Source organism: Daktulosphaira vitifoliae, unplaced genomic scaffold, assembly GCF_025091365.1.
Source record: "Daktulosphaira vitifoliae isolate Bord-2020 unplaced genomic scaffold, ASM2509136v1 Scaffold_2, whole genome shotgun sequence".
Lineage (NCBI taxonomy): Eukaryota > Metazoa > Arthropoda > Insecta > Hemiptera > Phylloxeridae > Daktulosphaira > Daktulosphaira vitifoliae.
Genome location: NW_026099573.1, coordinates 27,103,356 through 27,119,146, shown reverse-complemented (window position 1 = coordinate 27,119,146; position 15,791 = coordinate 27,103,356). Strand labels below are relative to the sequence as shown.

General features: G+C 26.7%; 2 protein-coding genes across 2 annotated transcripts; one reads left to right on the top strand and one right to left on the bottom strand.

The window, feature by feature from the left end:
- Nucleotides 1-2,288: 2,288 nt before the first annotated feature.
- Nucleotides 2,289-9,644, top strand: LOC126897796 (ceramide glucosyltransferase). Its single transcript, XM_050671668.1, has 8 exons — nt 2,289-2,719; nt 2,779-2,938; nt 3,625-3,730; nt 4,038-4,139; nt 4,468-4,613; nt 5,579-5,844; nt 8,985-9,177; nt 9,240-9,644. Exons 1-8 carry the CDS (start codon nt 2,625-2,627, stop codon nt 9,474-9,476), a joined length of 1,305 nt encoding a protein of 434 aa, XP_050527625.1. The 5' UTR covers nt 2,289-2,624; the 3' UTR covers nt 9,477-9,644.
- Nucleotides 9,645-11,022: 1,378 nt separating this feature from the next.
- Nucleotides 11,023-14,230, bottom strand: LOC126897789 (uncharacterized). The gene is made up of 3 exons (XM_050671657.1): nt 13,891-14,230; nt 13,503-13,800; nt 11,023-13,441 (listed from the first exon to the last, which is right to left on the bottom strand). The coding sequence occupies exons 1-3, from the start codon at nt 13,992-13,994 to the stop codon at nt 11,165-11,167; spliced, it is 2,679 nt and encodes an 892-aa protein (XP_050527614.1). The 5' UTR covers nt 13,995-14,230; the 3' UTR covers nt 11,023-11,164.
- Nucleotides 14,231-15,791: the final 1,561 nt, after the last annotated feature.

The window sequence follows — 15,791 nt, the reverse complement described above, 5'->3', positions numbered from 1 at the left end:
ATAAAAATGTTAATTACTTCTAAGTACTGGTTCAAAAGTTATTGAATTTTTCAATATTAGCATTATATTAAACCTAACTAGTAATTTTCTTAATAAGACACCTATTATATAAACTAGGTAAATGTAAAAGATGATTATTTTGATGCTATCTACGATTTCTCTTAAAATAATAATTACATTAAGAAAACTTTAATAATTTATATGGAAGTCGAACTTTTATTTTTTTTTTTTTTATGGAAATATTTAACTAGCTTTTAAAATAAAAAAATCATCTAATGAGGAAAATGACGGATCTTTTATGTAATCTTTAGCACTACTACTTCGAAAATTGTTAATATTTTTATATCTAGGTAGGTGTAGGAGAGCAGCCGAGAAATGTCTAATGATAAAATAGTCATACCACCCCTTAACTACTATCAATATTTTAAAATGGTACTAACAGATCATCTGTATATTTTTTAATTTTAAAGGAGTTTAACTATCTCAAAATTAAAATTAAATACAGTAATCTTTATTTTTTTAGATTTGTTACATAATTCACGTTTAAAAGTATGTGTATTTTATAATGTCAAGGCTGCATTAAAATTTATAAATCATTTACATATATGTTATCATTTAAAATTTAAAAGTTATTTTATTTAAGACATCCATTTATTTTATAAAGGATAATATTGAAAAATAATTTATAATTAAAAAATCAAAAAATATATGTCGTTAAAAATAACCAAAACAATTTTTTGAATAATGTTCCTATTTTGTGAGTATTTGAGTGGGTTTTGACAAATAAATCACCGTATAAATTTCATATATCACCAATGTCTTCGTTTATGATTACGAAATATTGATTTAATCTGAACGATTGTAAATAAATGTATAGAAAGTGCCAATTTAAAATAAGACTAAGATAAAATTCCAATTTATTCTCCAAAATGTTTTGAACAGTATCTCTTTATAAAATATTATATGATTTATGATTTTATAAATAAAGTGTTTTATATCAATTTTGTTCAAATACCCAAAGAATTAATATTTGTAAGAATTTTATAATTAAAAATTCAATACATTATATTTAAACTCATGTTACCCACGAAAAACACTAAAAAAAAAAAACAAATAATATGCACAAAAAGATCTTAATCTGCCTCAAAATTGAGAATTTTGTATTTTTGGTTGGTAATAGACTCGAAAATATATTTTTGTAGTATACTTTTTTATAACTACAATTTAAAAGGGAAGCTATTATATAATAGCTTGGTTGTCAAAGGTGTGGTTTTAATTAAAAAATCAATAAGTTGTTAACTATTTACAATGCCTTTTTATTTAATTGCAATGAAATATAATTCAAAATTTATAAATTGGAGGAAAGACATTTTTACTATTGAAATTATGCAAGATCATAAATATCATTTTATATGTAAAATTAGGATACTTATAAAAATTGCTCTTTAAATTATGATAATAGTTCAACTCGTTTAAGAAAATCAAAGAAATCTCCAAGTTTATTTTATCTTTGATGTATTTCAAATATCTATCCAAATAAATTATCTGTATACTTAAAAAGTTAATTAAAATGTATGAATTTATTCAATTTCTTTGTAAAAGTTTTTATCATTTAGGTACAGTTAATTTTCTCTAATTTTAAGAGAAACAACAAGTTTTTATTTTTAATGATAGTTATTAAAAATTACCATTGAAAGTTTGTACTGTATTTTTTCAGTGGTTAAGAACAGAACAGACCCGACGTAAGTCGCCACTTTAGGCCAAATTATAAATGCCTTTTATCATATTTTACCAAACTTTTATTTTTTTATTATTATCTTGTATTCTGAACGAAAAACTTCCTATGTGTTAGCTAGCCTTTAATACTTGGATTAATTTTATTATAATTTATGGAAACGATGAATGCTTACGGAAATAACTTCAGGATTAAATATATGACAAAATAATGTTTAAAAATATTTTTAATGAAAATAGTCATAGAAGTAATAAACATGAAAAGAATGTAAAAGACCGTTTTATAAAACTAAATTGCCTTTACAGTAGAGCCATCTATGGTAAACTGATGAAGTTTATGTCGACACTTTCATCAAACAACCACTGTAATATTAAATAACAAATTTCTTGTAAATACATTATTTCTACGACATACTGTTTTTTCAAAACAAATGAAAAAGTTTACAAATTGAACATTATAGCGTTCTGTTATTTTTTGTTTATGTGGTTACTCTGTAAAATAGAAGTAGTGTATGATGACAATGTGGTGCGCGTGCGGGGATGTAGTCAACGGCCTCTAATTATTCTATAACATAACTAATACACCTAGATCTTTAACTGTCTTTCGTAAATGGTCAACGCCAGTGACCAGGTTCATATTATCAATAATAAGATTATGAAGAATCTCAATTTTGATTAGATTAATAATTGGAAATCATAATGATATGTAGTGAAAACAACGATAAGTGTATTACATAATTTTCTTAAATAGTAACAAATTATAGAAAAAAATGAGTAAATATTGCTGTATTTATATTAATGTGTTAATTATCAATTGATTTCTTCCTTTTAATTTTTTTAAATAATGTTTAAAATATTTGCTGTATTACCAACGTAGATACTTTTTTATAATGATCCCTGATTCATGGAGTAAACTCTTGGCTATTGGTGTGGTCCTATACTGGTTTGGATACTGGCTAGTTCATATATTAGCAATTTGCTATGGGTAAAGAAAAAATATATATTATTATAACTTAAAAGTGTTTTTAAATCAATTTCTTTTAGTAAATATAAGCTACACAGGAGTAAAAAGAAACAAACAGTAATAAATACTGTTGAAGCTGAGAAAGATTATCCAGGAGTTAGTATATTGAAACCTATTGTTGGTACAGATCCGAACTTGGCAGACAATTTACGTACTTACTTCAACATTGATTATCCAAAGGTAAAATATAATGTTATTTTTACTGGGACTTACATATATTAATAACTGTATTCTTCAGCTTTTTGATTCCAGAGAAATAATATCTGTATTTTTAAATAATTCCTTTAAGTGTTAATTTATCAATTTCAGAATATTTATATGTTTTTTTTTAATTAAAATTAAATAATATGTATAATAATTTTTAATTCCTCTATAAACATGACTCAAAGTAGATCAAAATTTTATTTTAAAAGTTTTTTTAGAGGATTACCCATAATGTATTTTTAGATGAAATCTATGATTGTATATTAATTTTTTTTGTTAAGTCACTAGATAATTTTGATGAAAAATTAGTACAAAGGAAGAAGTAAAGTAAATGTTAATATATGGAGCAAATCTCTGTACCTTTTTCAATAAAACATGCATTATCTTTATGTTTAAGTAAAATCATGTTTAAGAAATAAATGTTTTAAACTTATACGATTCACACTTAAAATAGTAGTAGTTCATAAGAGACATAAGAATTTTAGTTTATCCTATAGGCACCAAAAGTATAGACCACTATACTGCTCTTGACATTGAAAATTAAGAAAAATTTGATATAACTGTTAGTCAGTTTTTAAGTCATAACCTTTAATAATTTTTATGTTAGTTACACTAATTAACATCAGATAATTATTATTTATAATTTCTTCATTAATTTTTAGTATGAAATATTGATTTGTATTCAAGATAATAATGATCCAGCCATACAAATTGTTACTAAACTGGTTGAAACTTATGGAGCTAATGTTGAAACTCAATTATTTATTGGTAAATATAAACTTAACTTTCTAAATTGTACAATTAAACAGTGGGTGGGAATAATATGCCATCTTGTAATTCATAGGTATATATTTTTTGTTTCTATAAATAAAATTAGATTGCTTCATAGCATGTTATTCTGCAAAAAAATTTTTTTGAATTTTACTTATGAGTTGTCTAATTATATTTATAGAATTAGAAAAAAAATGTATGAATTGCTACATAGTATGTTATTCTCTACTAAACTTCAATTATTTATATAAAGTTAAGATTACTTATTGAATTAGCTATTTATTTATGTAATTTTTTTATTTAGGTGGATCAGCAGTTGGAACAAACCCTAAAATATGTAATATGCACGGAGCATATGCCAAAGCTAAACATCCATTCGTGCTTATATCAGATAGCTCTATAAGAAGTAAGATCAATTTTATTACTTTAATTTGATTAAATTGAATTAAAAAACATTAGTAATAAAGTAGTATTATTATCATTTATTATGACATTCATCATAATTGACATACACAAAGATATAAGAAAGTATTTCAAATTGAATTATCTCAATTAAACAGAGATAATTAATCATAGTCATAAACTAAAACTAAAAGTGGTCACCTAATAAAAAAATTATAAAGTCATTAGAAACAGTTTTTCAGCTCTCCCTAAACCTATAATTATAACTTCATGATTCAAAAAAAAAAATAAATAAATAAATAAACTAAGTAAATATTTTTCTCAATTTTTAGTGAAGAAAGATACCCTGAAAGATATGGTAGATTGTGTGCAGAACAATATTGCTATTGTTCATCAAATACCATTTACTTGTGATCGTATTGATAATAATTCTAAATCTTGTGATCATCAAAAACATTTTGTTGCAACTTTGGAAAAAGTAAGTTATTTATTTTTAAAGAACTAAAAAAATTTATTTATTTATTTTTTATTAAATCTATCTTTTTCTAACTTAATGTTGATAATTTTTATTTGAATAAATGCCTTCTAATAATTTTACTAACTATAAATTTATTAGAGATCAACAATGATTCATTGTCTGGGAATGAAAAGGTCTTAAAACAAATTGAAAATATTTCAATTGACTATTTTTAAGAACAAAATTATTATACAGTTATATAGAACTTTAAATTTTTTATTTGAGTTATTTTGCTTTATAAGGAGTGTAAAGAGTTCACTTCAAAAAATTTGTAATTTATTTTCTAAATACTTGTCAAACAATTTTTTTTTTAAAGTTGTGTTTTATCTTTTATTCTTGTATTAGCAGTTTTTTTGGTAAAATGTTAAGATATAATTCATATCAATATTTTCAATATCAATTTGAATGGTCTTGCGAAAATAGAATTTTGTTTAATTTAAATTTTACATAGACATTTTTTTTGAACATGATGGTTTGTTTCAATATTTAGATGCACTATCAAAACTATTATGATGCAGTATCAAAGTTATTATTATGTAATTATTGAAAATATGAATAATTAATTTATCGCAATATCAATATATTTTGTAATTGAGCTATTTTCCATATAATGATAAAAAAAATTATTAAAGACCCCTAAAATTTAGTATTAAAGCTTTATATTTTATCAAACACTTCCATAAAACTTTTCTTGAAAATTTTTTTTTAAACTTATTTTATAGTCAATGATTCAGATACATAATGACTATTTTCATTTTTCTGGACATAATTATTTCAAAGAATTAATTAATTTCTTGTTATGTTAAAATGACGTATTGTAAATTTTTTTTTCTAATATATTAGCTTTAATATTTTCTTTATTATACCTCTATTTTTACCATATATATCTTTTATATTTATTTTAAATGGTCTGATATTTTTTTTAGGTTTTTTTTGGAACAGCACATGCTAGAGTTTATCTTGTTGCAGATCTTGTTCAGGCTGTATGCCATACTGGTATGTCCAGTTTGATTAGAAAACGTGCTCTTGATGATTGTGGAGGATTATGTGCCTTTGGTCAGTATTTAGCTGAAGATTACTTTATTGCACAACAGTTAGTAAATCAGGGATGGCATACAACAATTAGTGGCATTCCAGCACTTCAGAATTCTGGTACACTTGATTTGTATCGTTTTCATGATCGTCTAAGAAGGTAATATAAGTAATGTGTTTTATTTGGCTAAAGGTTATAATAGTATCTTTAATGTATCAATGTATTTCTAAAACAAAATTGATACTTATTTAACATTAATTTAAATTTTCAAAGTTGTTTATATTAAACATAAATACAGAAAAAATGATTACAATGAGCATTAATTTAAACAAGGTTCTGCTTAGAATCAGTAAAATGTCATAAAATGTTATAAACATAATCTCATATGATTCTATATTAAAACATATATATTTTCTATGTGTATGGTCTAAACAAGATGTAAGCAACAATGAGTAATACACAACAAGATATATAAAAATTTTCTGTTTATTACAAGTTAATAATAATTTAAGAGGTGTTAATACATAAAATCATATCAGTATAAGTGGCTAACTAAAAAGTTATACAACAGATATGCTTTTTTTTTTTTTGAAAATGATGAGATTTTTATGTTAAGTTTAAATAAATTCTAAAATAATTAGTATCCTAGAATAAGCATCTGTTTTTTTTTAGTTTTTGTATTTATATCCATTTGAGGGACAGTGTGATCGAGCTGGTAATGTGGTAGTGCTTGATGTGTACTACCTTGGGTTCAATATTTGGTCACAGGCTACTTCATTTGCCGAACGTGAGATAAGTTCGGTAATTGGAGTCCCTATCTCTATCTCTGGTGACTCTGTCCCGGAGTATCAATGGTTAAGAAAACCTTTCCTTTGGGAAGATTGCTATGAGCCTTATGGGTCTGGGAAAGCATTAAAAAAAAAAAAAATCATCTGTTTATAATGAGCTATCTGCTACAACAAGTTAAACTTGCTGTACCTTAAAGTTTATTGTAAATGATTTCTACAGTATATATAAATACTAAAAAATTTGCTTCATTTAGTTCTAATTTTTTTATTTAAATAAAAACTAAATTTATCGTAAGATACATGATTAATATAATACTTTTGCATAGATAGAACCAAGTTGAAAATTTGAAGGATATTTATTTTGTGATAGAAACCTGTTTTGGAAAGTTCAATATCCTAAAACATTATTAATTATTATTTAAATAAACACCTAATCTTACCCTAAAATTTTCTATTATCTTTTCCTAAATCTACATAATATGACTTATAAGATTTATGCTTCTATAATTTCCACACAACTGTTTATCTTCTTTTCCATTAAATATTGACACCACAATACTATTCCTCTACTCTTTTAGCATTTTCCCTTTTAATAAAGGGATTTTATTAAAAAGATTCTTCAACCACCTTATGCCATCACAGCTTAATATTTTCTATACTTCTACTAGCAATTCATTTGTTTTTACTGCTTTATTCTTTTTTATTGATGCCACAGCCTTCTATACCTCTTTCTCAATAACTAAATCTACCAGTTCGTCGTTCCATGAGATAGTCTATAATGTCTCTCTTGGATACTTCTCATTCAGTCATTTTTTTAAATACTCTTTACGCTTTTTTTTCATATCATCATCACTCGATAGTACCCTATTATCAATAATTTTTATACACCTTACATAGTGATAATCTTTAGATCTTTTTTCTCTTACTTTTGTAAGTCTATAGACTTTTTTCTCGCCTTCTTTTGTTCCTAGCCTATCATACAACTCATCATACCTCTTAAACTTCGCCTTACTTACTGCACATTTGGCTACTTTGCACAAACTTTTATTCTCCATCCAATATTCTCTGTTTTTGCTATTTTGCCATGCTGATTTTACTACTATTTTAAACTGCTTTTTCATTTTCTCTATTGAAATGAAAACATAAAAATCTATGATTTTTTGAACGTACTTATCCTTCCACCTGGTTTCCTAGTTTCCTGGTATACTACACTTACTCTCACCAACAATCTCCTTTGCGGTATTCTTTACACAACTAGCAAATCTATTCCATACATCATTTATGTGTTTCCTCAACATTTCAAATGTTCAGTGTAACAGATATTAAAAACTTCTAATGGCATAATGTATGTCAGTTCTTAAGTAATTTAAGTAATAATAATTTTATAAATTTTATATAAAAATGGTTGGTAAAAACCATTTTCTCTTTTACTATCTTTAAAAACTTTTTTTTTTCCCCTTTTCAATTTCTACCACCGGATCCTTGATTCTCCTATTATGTTATTTCTGTTTTTGTTTACTCTCTTTCCACTATACCATAACTCCATTACCATCAGGCTATGTTGTGTAGTTACACTCTCGCTTGAGATAACTTTATAATCTTTTACTTGCTTTACACTCTCTCTCATCCACATAAAATAATCACTCTGTGATCTATTACTCCCACTCTTGTAAGTTATATAATGTTTTTCTCTCTTTCTAAAATAAGTATTAACCACAGCAATATCATATGACACTGCGAAATCTAGGATTATTTTTTCAGGCTTATTCTTCCCACTAAAACCATACCTTTCTTGTAATTTTTCATATCCTCTCCTCTCATTACCTACATGTCCATTCATATCTCCATCTATCACCGCATCCCCATTACTGAGTATTCCTTGCATCACCTCATCCACTTCTCTCTAAAACACTTCTTTATCTATTTCATCACATCCTACTTGTTGTGCATAGGCACTTAATACATGCAACACATTTTCCTCGAAAATTAATTTTACAACTATAATTCTTTCACTTTTCCTAACTACTTCTACTACATTACTTTTCATTTCCTCATCCATTATTATCCCTAAACCATTCCCTACACTAATATTTTAGTAACTATAACTTACAAAATTAAATAGATTATAAAGTCTGAAAATTTATAATTACTTGAGTACAATGATCAATATTTTAATTACTCATAATGATTGATTTACATGGTGAACATGAATCAATCTCCACCCTTTTTGAAGGTCTGGCAGTTGCCATAGTAGAATTTAGGGATTGGCGCCAATGTCATATATCAACATAATAATGTATCTCCATTAAAAAACATTGAAATAACATTTTAAGCTGGTTTTTTTTTTTTTTTACATTGACTAACGTTTGATTTTATACATTCACCTATGGTAAAAATTTACCGTAACACCTTTAGCATAAGTTAAATTTCTTCTAGTATATTTTGAAAATTGATAATTTTTAAGTATCTAATTAGCAACAAAATTAATGTAGTATATTTTTTTATTTTAAGATGGGTTAAGTTAAGGGCAGCTATGGTACCTCACACTATTGTATTAGAACCACTTTCCGAGTGCCTTATTTTGGGTGCTTTAGCAGCTTGGTCAACTCATACATTAATGCCAATGATTGATCCTTATGCATTTTACTTAGTGCATATACTAGTTTGGTTTCTTTTGGATTGGATATTGCTGAATATTATGCAGGTAATATTTTTGGTGCCATTTTTTCAATGAATTTTAAAATTATTTAATCTAATTTATAACAGGGATCACCATTGCCATTTACAAGAGCTGAATATGCTATAGCTTGGATATACAGAGAATGTGTTGGACCATACTTATTTTTAACTGCTTTGTTATGGAAGCCTCAAATAGTTAAGTGGGCATCTCATACATATAAACTTCGTTGGGGTGGTATTGCTGAAGCTTTAGATGATAACCAAGAAAGTACAACTACGTTAACAAGTGTTGTAGTTGAACAACCTGCTAAAATCAAAGTTTAGTTACGAATTTATTAATTTTTAAACCTGTATTATTGATATTTATATATATTTTATTGGAGTATATAGATATAAAGTCAGTATGTATATATAAATTATGTTTGTCTACAAAAACTTTTTTTTACATTTTGTATATTTTTAATACACAGAATATATTTATTAAATCTTGAAGTGCATTCTTTGTGAGATTGAGAATATAACTTCTAAATCTATAATATATATTTGTTACAATGTTTCTAGCTAGTTTAGTTTCAAGAGCAATATTAAAGCAATTAAAAAAAGTATTTTTACAAAAAAATATCACAGTGAAAACTCACTTTTACAATTTAAATAAAAAAAATTTAAAGTTCTTATAATATTCAAAATATTTATTTATTTTATTTATTTATTTATTATAAATTATACAGGCAATAGCCCAAAAAATACAATATGTATTAGACCAGTGGTCGGCAACCTTTTTTAATTCTCGGGCCATATTTACAAATTAAAAAGAGTTCGCGGGCCAGATAAAAAAAAAAAATTTATAATTACATTATTTATTATGCAAAAAAATACTATCTAAAACTTAAAATAATAATATGACTTATATAAAATACCCGTACCAAAAACGCAACGTTCAATTATATTTATACAAAATGATATTCAATTAAATTAGTCGATTTAGAATTTAAAGCGGGCCGTATTCAATAGCCACGCGGGCCGGATACGGCCCGCGGGCCGCCGGTTGCCGACCTATGTATTAGACAGTTAACTGGACAACTTAAAAATATCTATTAACTAAAAATGAAACATTAAACTTAAGCTTGACAAAGAGAAAAAGACAAATTTAAACATAATCAAAAATTTAAATATCAAATAGGAAGGCTAAATGACTACATTAAAAATGAAAAGAATGTAAAAAATCAGGGTCATTATTTTTAATAATATTACAAAGAAATATTAATATAATATATTTCATTGTTCATAACATCATTTAAAATTTTGATAATTGAATTAAATACTGAAATTATTTCATATAATATTGAGCCTTCAATAAATCTTTGAATATATGATATTTAAGCAATATAATGGTTTTGTCATACCTTGACTAGTTAGAATACTTATTATAAATTTAAATATTACACTTTTAAAATATATTGAGTATACTTTCTTTACAGTTATTTTATTTCTATTCATAAATATAAAGGTGTAATATAGTTACTATATAAATACCCTGGTTCAAAGCTAAAATAACTTTTTTTTTAATAAAATAATTGTTCATTATTATTACAAAGGGTTTTAATCATTCTTATACATATAGCTATTTTTCTCTATTATTCAAGTAAATAAAATAAAAATGATCATTATTATTTTGAGGTATTGAAGTTTTGAACTAGGGCTTTAATATACTCATGATATAAACTACAATTAAAAACAAAACACAATTATTTATTTTAAATAATTAAATAATTTATTAATTAAATTTATTTTATTATTTTGTTTAGTAATTTTTCTATGTATAAAGATTAATTACATATTTAATAAATTAACTATGAGTGTATATATACAGTTACATAATGGCACTAGCTATGTACATTATTATATATAAGGAATGATATACAAAAAGGAACTGCAGCAAAGTCTTTAATATGATGAGCTACACGAAAAAAATATAAAAAAATATAAATAAAAATTAAAAAAAAGTACATAAATTATGAATCATTGTCAATGGTAGATTTCATTACACACGAATCTGATGGGCAATGTTGTTCAAATGGTTGAGAGCCAACAAAAGCTTCTTCTGCAGTACTTGCAGCTCTATAACGTTTAGATCGACTTCCCCCTTCATCCCAAGAACTGGTTGACGCCACTTGTTTACGTCGTCTTGTCAGATGATGAGGTGATTCTGCAGTTTCAGTTCTTTTATTCCGTTTAAGTAATTTAATACACTGATTATCAGATAGAACACATCTCGGATTGCTAGGACTGTCTGTATCAGTGTCATCATGTAATTTTTTTATCCGTCGTCTACGACGACCCACACTACCTCTTGGTCGTCCTGGTGTACCTCTAGGTCGTCCTGGTGTACCTCTAGGTCGTCCAGGTGTACCTCTAGGTCGCCCTGGTGTACCTCTAGGCCGTCCAGGTGTACTTCTAGGTTTTCTAGTAGTACTTCTGTGTTCATCACTTAAAGGAGAATTCAATTTTGTAGATTGTGATGAACTATTCTTAATAATAGTACTATTCTTTATTTTAATGGCTTGTTTACGTGGGCGTCCTCCCTTGTTTCTTGGAGAAACAACTGACTTCACTTTTTTAGATTGCCGTCTCTTAGGTGATTTAGTCACTTGTTGTAATTTTATTCTTTTAAGTTTTTTTCTTTGAACTTTAGCGGATGTTCTTCGTTTCTTGGGAGATTTTATATTTTCATCTAATTCTGTATCAGTAATATTTTCAGAAACAGGAACTGGTGCTTTTCTACGCTTTTCTTTTGGCCATCCTGTCATATTCTGTTTCTTCTTTCTAGAGAATCGATTGCGTCTTCTTCTCGCATCAAACAAAGATAATGGTGTACTTGATTCACTTAGATAGCAATCATCTCCCATTCGTCGAGATTTGGCTACAACTATGGAACGTTGTAGAACCTTTATTAAATCTTGAGGCAAAGTCTGAAGTAAGTATCTTTTATCTGCACTTTGTTCATACATTATCTGTGCACACATGTTATTCATTCCATCAATATCAAATGTATTCCACTTTTGTTGATCACTAGATGGTAATATGATTGATGAATATTCACAATCAGATTCAATTAATTCTTCTTGTTCTTTTGCTAACTCTTGTCGATTCTTTTCTGCAATATCTCTAATAGATGCAAGCTGTTGAGTTTGCAATAAATTACGTATTCGTTCATCTCTAACTTTACGCCTTACAACATCTACATGTTTTGTACGAAGTTTAACTTCTCCATTTCTATCATTTTGTTGAGGACATAATTTGGGAGGAGGAGGTGTACGGTGTCTATAGCCACTAGTACGTTTTAATATAGATTCAGATTTTCTACAACGCTGTCTTTGAGACATTTGAGGAAAATCAACAGAAGCATCTAGTCTGGGAGGTAATGGTGATGGAGGAGATTCTTCAGACAACACATTAATGTTTGTTTCATCAACGGTTATAATTTTAGCTTTAGTAGCTTTTGCTGCAAGTGTTGAAGCATGCTGTCTGGGTGACTTTCTAGGACTGTTCCCTTTAAGTACACCATTTAAATGTTTATTACGACCTGGAGGTCTTCCCATTTTTTTTCTAATACCACAGTCTTTATTACTGTCAGGTACTAATACTTTACGACGTCCTCTACGAATTGGTTGTTGATTACTATCAGTTTTTTTAAGATGTACTGATGTTATAGAATTAACAGTTGCCCCTAACATTGTTGACGCTATTGGTACACTTTCGTTAGAGACAGATTTTGATAAAAAGTTATTATCATTATTGCTGTTAGATATGATTTGTCGTATTTTACGTAGAGCTTGTTTAGAAGACTTTTTCATTACATGACCAGTCAATGATTGAGCAGAATATGCCCAATTAACTGGCCAATAAGTATGTAAGTATAAAGAATCTAAACGAGGATAGAGAAATGAACTATACCCTGCTAAAAAACCATAATTTTCCTTTTTTTTTGGTTCTTCTTGGAGGATAATTGCACACTTTAAAGGTGCATTATCTTCATGATCTTCAGATGAATACTTCCTTTTACGCGGAGACTGAATAACTTCATAGTCTTGTGGTTTATTAATTGTTAAATGAACATTAGATTCACTTTCTTCAACATGATTATACTTTAAGTCAGTATCACTATTGAGTTTGATAGTTTCAGAAGTACGGTTTCGTGGAGGTCTTCCTCTTGGTTTGTTATGTACTATTTTAGGTGAAGTATTTTCAACCTCCAATATTGTATTTTCTTTTGTTGCTTCTACATTACTCTATAATTAAATTACAACATGTTATTATTACAAGATATTATCAAAATTAAGATAGGCTTACTTTTACAGAATCAATTGGACATACAACTGAATGTACCGTACTAGAAATTTCAGCATCATAGCTAACACTATTGATAATTTGTTTTTTGCTCAAACCACTAACAACTGTATTTGTACTGCTGCAGCTCTTTGAATGTTGAGCCATCTGAAAAGCTTTGTTCACAATAATGTTGTCGTGACCATTCACTTTAACAATATTCTCACTACAGTCAACTTCTTCATGATTATGGCCATTGATATTTGGAGGCATTCCATCACTATGAACTTCGCCATTTACATTACTTACACTATTTCCCATACTACAATAACAATTAAAGAACAACCACAATTAAGTATATCTTATCGCATTAGTTTCAATAAAGTACACAAAATAAGTAATAATTACTTACTAATGTCGTGGCCGCCTTTTGCGGCTGCTTAATTGGTCAATCTGTTCTGGCGCTAGCCGGCGGAGTAGTACCAGGGGCTGATCGTCGCCATCATTGTGAGGCATTTGCAACGTATAATTCCTTGATAAATTGTCAAGTTTCCCAAATAACTATCATATTGATAAAGGCAGATAAAATATATACACACAAAAATATTACCAGCAACCAAATTCTAATAAATTAGTTGAATATGTTTTCAAAAAGCAACGCAAAATATTCTTAACTTCGTTATAATAACAAACAATATCAGCAAAACAACACAAGCGTACGGTATGCGGTCGAAGAAGGAGTAGTGATGATGGAGCGCTGGTGTAGTAGTGGTACACGGTGTTAGTTACAGTAGGGATACCACCATAATGAAGGTGGATTAGTTTGTGGAGGTAAATTGATAACTAAATGGAATTGTATATTTTTTGAAATGTTTAAAATTTAATACATTTTATTAGATAAAAAACTTAATAATTTACATAAGTTATACTGTAGTAAACGTAAACATTTAAAATCCTGTAAAATTATATATTTATAATTATATTTATAATAAATGAAATTAAAACAAAAATGACTTTGATAAGGATACATTTAAACCTCTATAGAAGATAAAATAGTTCTTATTATATACTTTAATTAACTATTTTATATCTTATAAAGAGATTAACTTCATCTCAAAATAGTTTTAAGGTTATTTAGTATAATAGGAATTAATTAAGTGCCGCTCAAAAAATATGCGTAGTTCAGATTTTTACATCTAGAGGCTCTAAAGTCTGAAAGTAAAATTATTAATATCCCGTTCACAATGCACAACTGTTTAATAAACTTTTTCTACCTCCCTTCCTACAACTACCAACATATATATGTTCAGTCATAGTGGTAATAATAACATCTGTTGTGTAACTCTTCTTTCCTGTTTTAAGTAAATAGAGAGCGTTAGAGGTAATAACGACAGCTAACTACTATTGTGTAATGTTATTATCCTACTACCGATGTGACTACATATAATAAGTGTACATTCCATTAACATTCACAAGTTCGTCAAAAATTTTGTTGTTTCTTGTATAAGTATATTATTTAATGTTTAATATTCTACTTTTTTTCCATTATTTATGCCAACACTTTAAATCTAATAAAATGGTCTTAAAAGTGGGGAAGTACGTCCCTCCTTTACAAAAAAAAATAAATTAAAAAATAAAGGTTTAAGTGTTAACTATAAATATTTTCAGCGAAGACTTTTGCAATATTTAATATTCAACTAATATGTATATTAAAATGAAGGGGGTTACCCCTTATAATAAAAACGTTCTAGCTACCAATGGATTATGATAAATTATAATTTAAATTTCATAACTGAAATAATAATTAATTAACAAAGGTTAGAGTTACAAAACTTTCTTTTACTTTTTTATTGATAACTATAAATATTAATATAATTAAGGCAGTGGCGATTCTTCAGTTTTTTTTTAGTGGACCACCCTAGTATATTTTTGACCCATTTTACGATTACTTATATCAGGTTTTTAGCAAAATAAAATTGTGGTCAAACATTTTATTCAATTTTCATGTTGAGTGTAGGAAATTTAAATTAATCAAATGAAACTTATTTATTTTCTTTAAATTTATATTATTAAAATAATTTTTTTATATCTTGCTGAAAATTCAAAAGAAATTATATAATAAAAAAACACAAAATATCACAAACTTAATATTTGTGATACATTTTACATAATATATACTTGTAAGTTATTATAGCAATAATAAACATTTATGATAAATTAATATAAATAAGTAAAAACACTAAAAATAAAACACGAGAATGTGATAATGGGAGCAATGAAGCTTACTAAGAATTTACTACTTTTCGGGTTCAT

Excerpts from the sequence above, each read along its gene's own strand:
- LOC126897796 (XM_050671668.1), top strand. The coding sequence starts at position 2,625 with ATGATCCCTGATTCATGGAGTAAACTCTTGGCTATTGGTGTGGTCCTA. Across the intron at positions 4,140-4,467 it reads ATCAGATAGCTCTATAAGAA|TGAAGAAAGATACCCTGAAA; the intron begins GTAAGATCAATT and ends CTCAATTTTTAG. Across the intron at positions 9,178-9,239 it reads TATTGCTGAATATTATGCAG|GGATCACCATTGCCATTTAC; the intron begins GTAATATTTTTG and ends AATTTATAACAG.
- LOC126897789 (XM_050671657.1), bottom strand. The coding sequence starts at position 13,994 with ATGCCTCACAATGATGGCGACGATCAGCCCCTGGTACTACTCCGCCGG. Across the intron at positions 13,801-13,890 it reads AAAAGGCGGCCACGACATTA|TATGGGAAATAGTGTAAGTA; the intron begins GTAAGTAATTAT and ends TTGTTATTGTAG. Across the intron at positions 13,442-13,502 it reads GTCCAATTGATTCTGTAAAA|AGTAATGTAGAAGCAACAAA; the intron begins GTAAGCCTATCT and ends ATTTAATTATAG.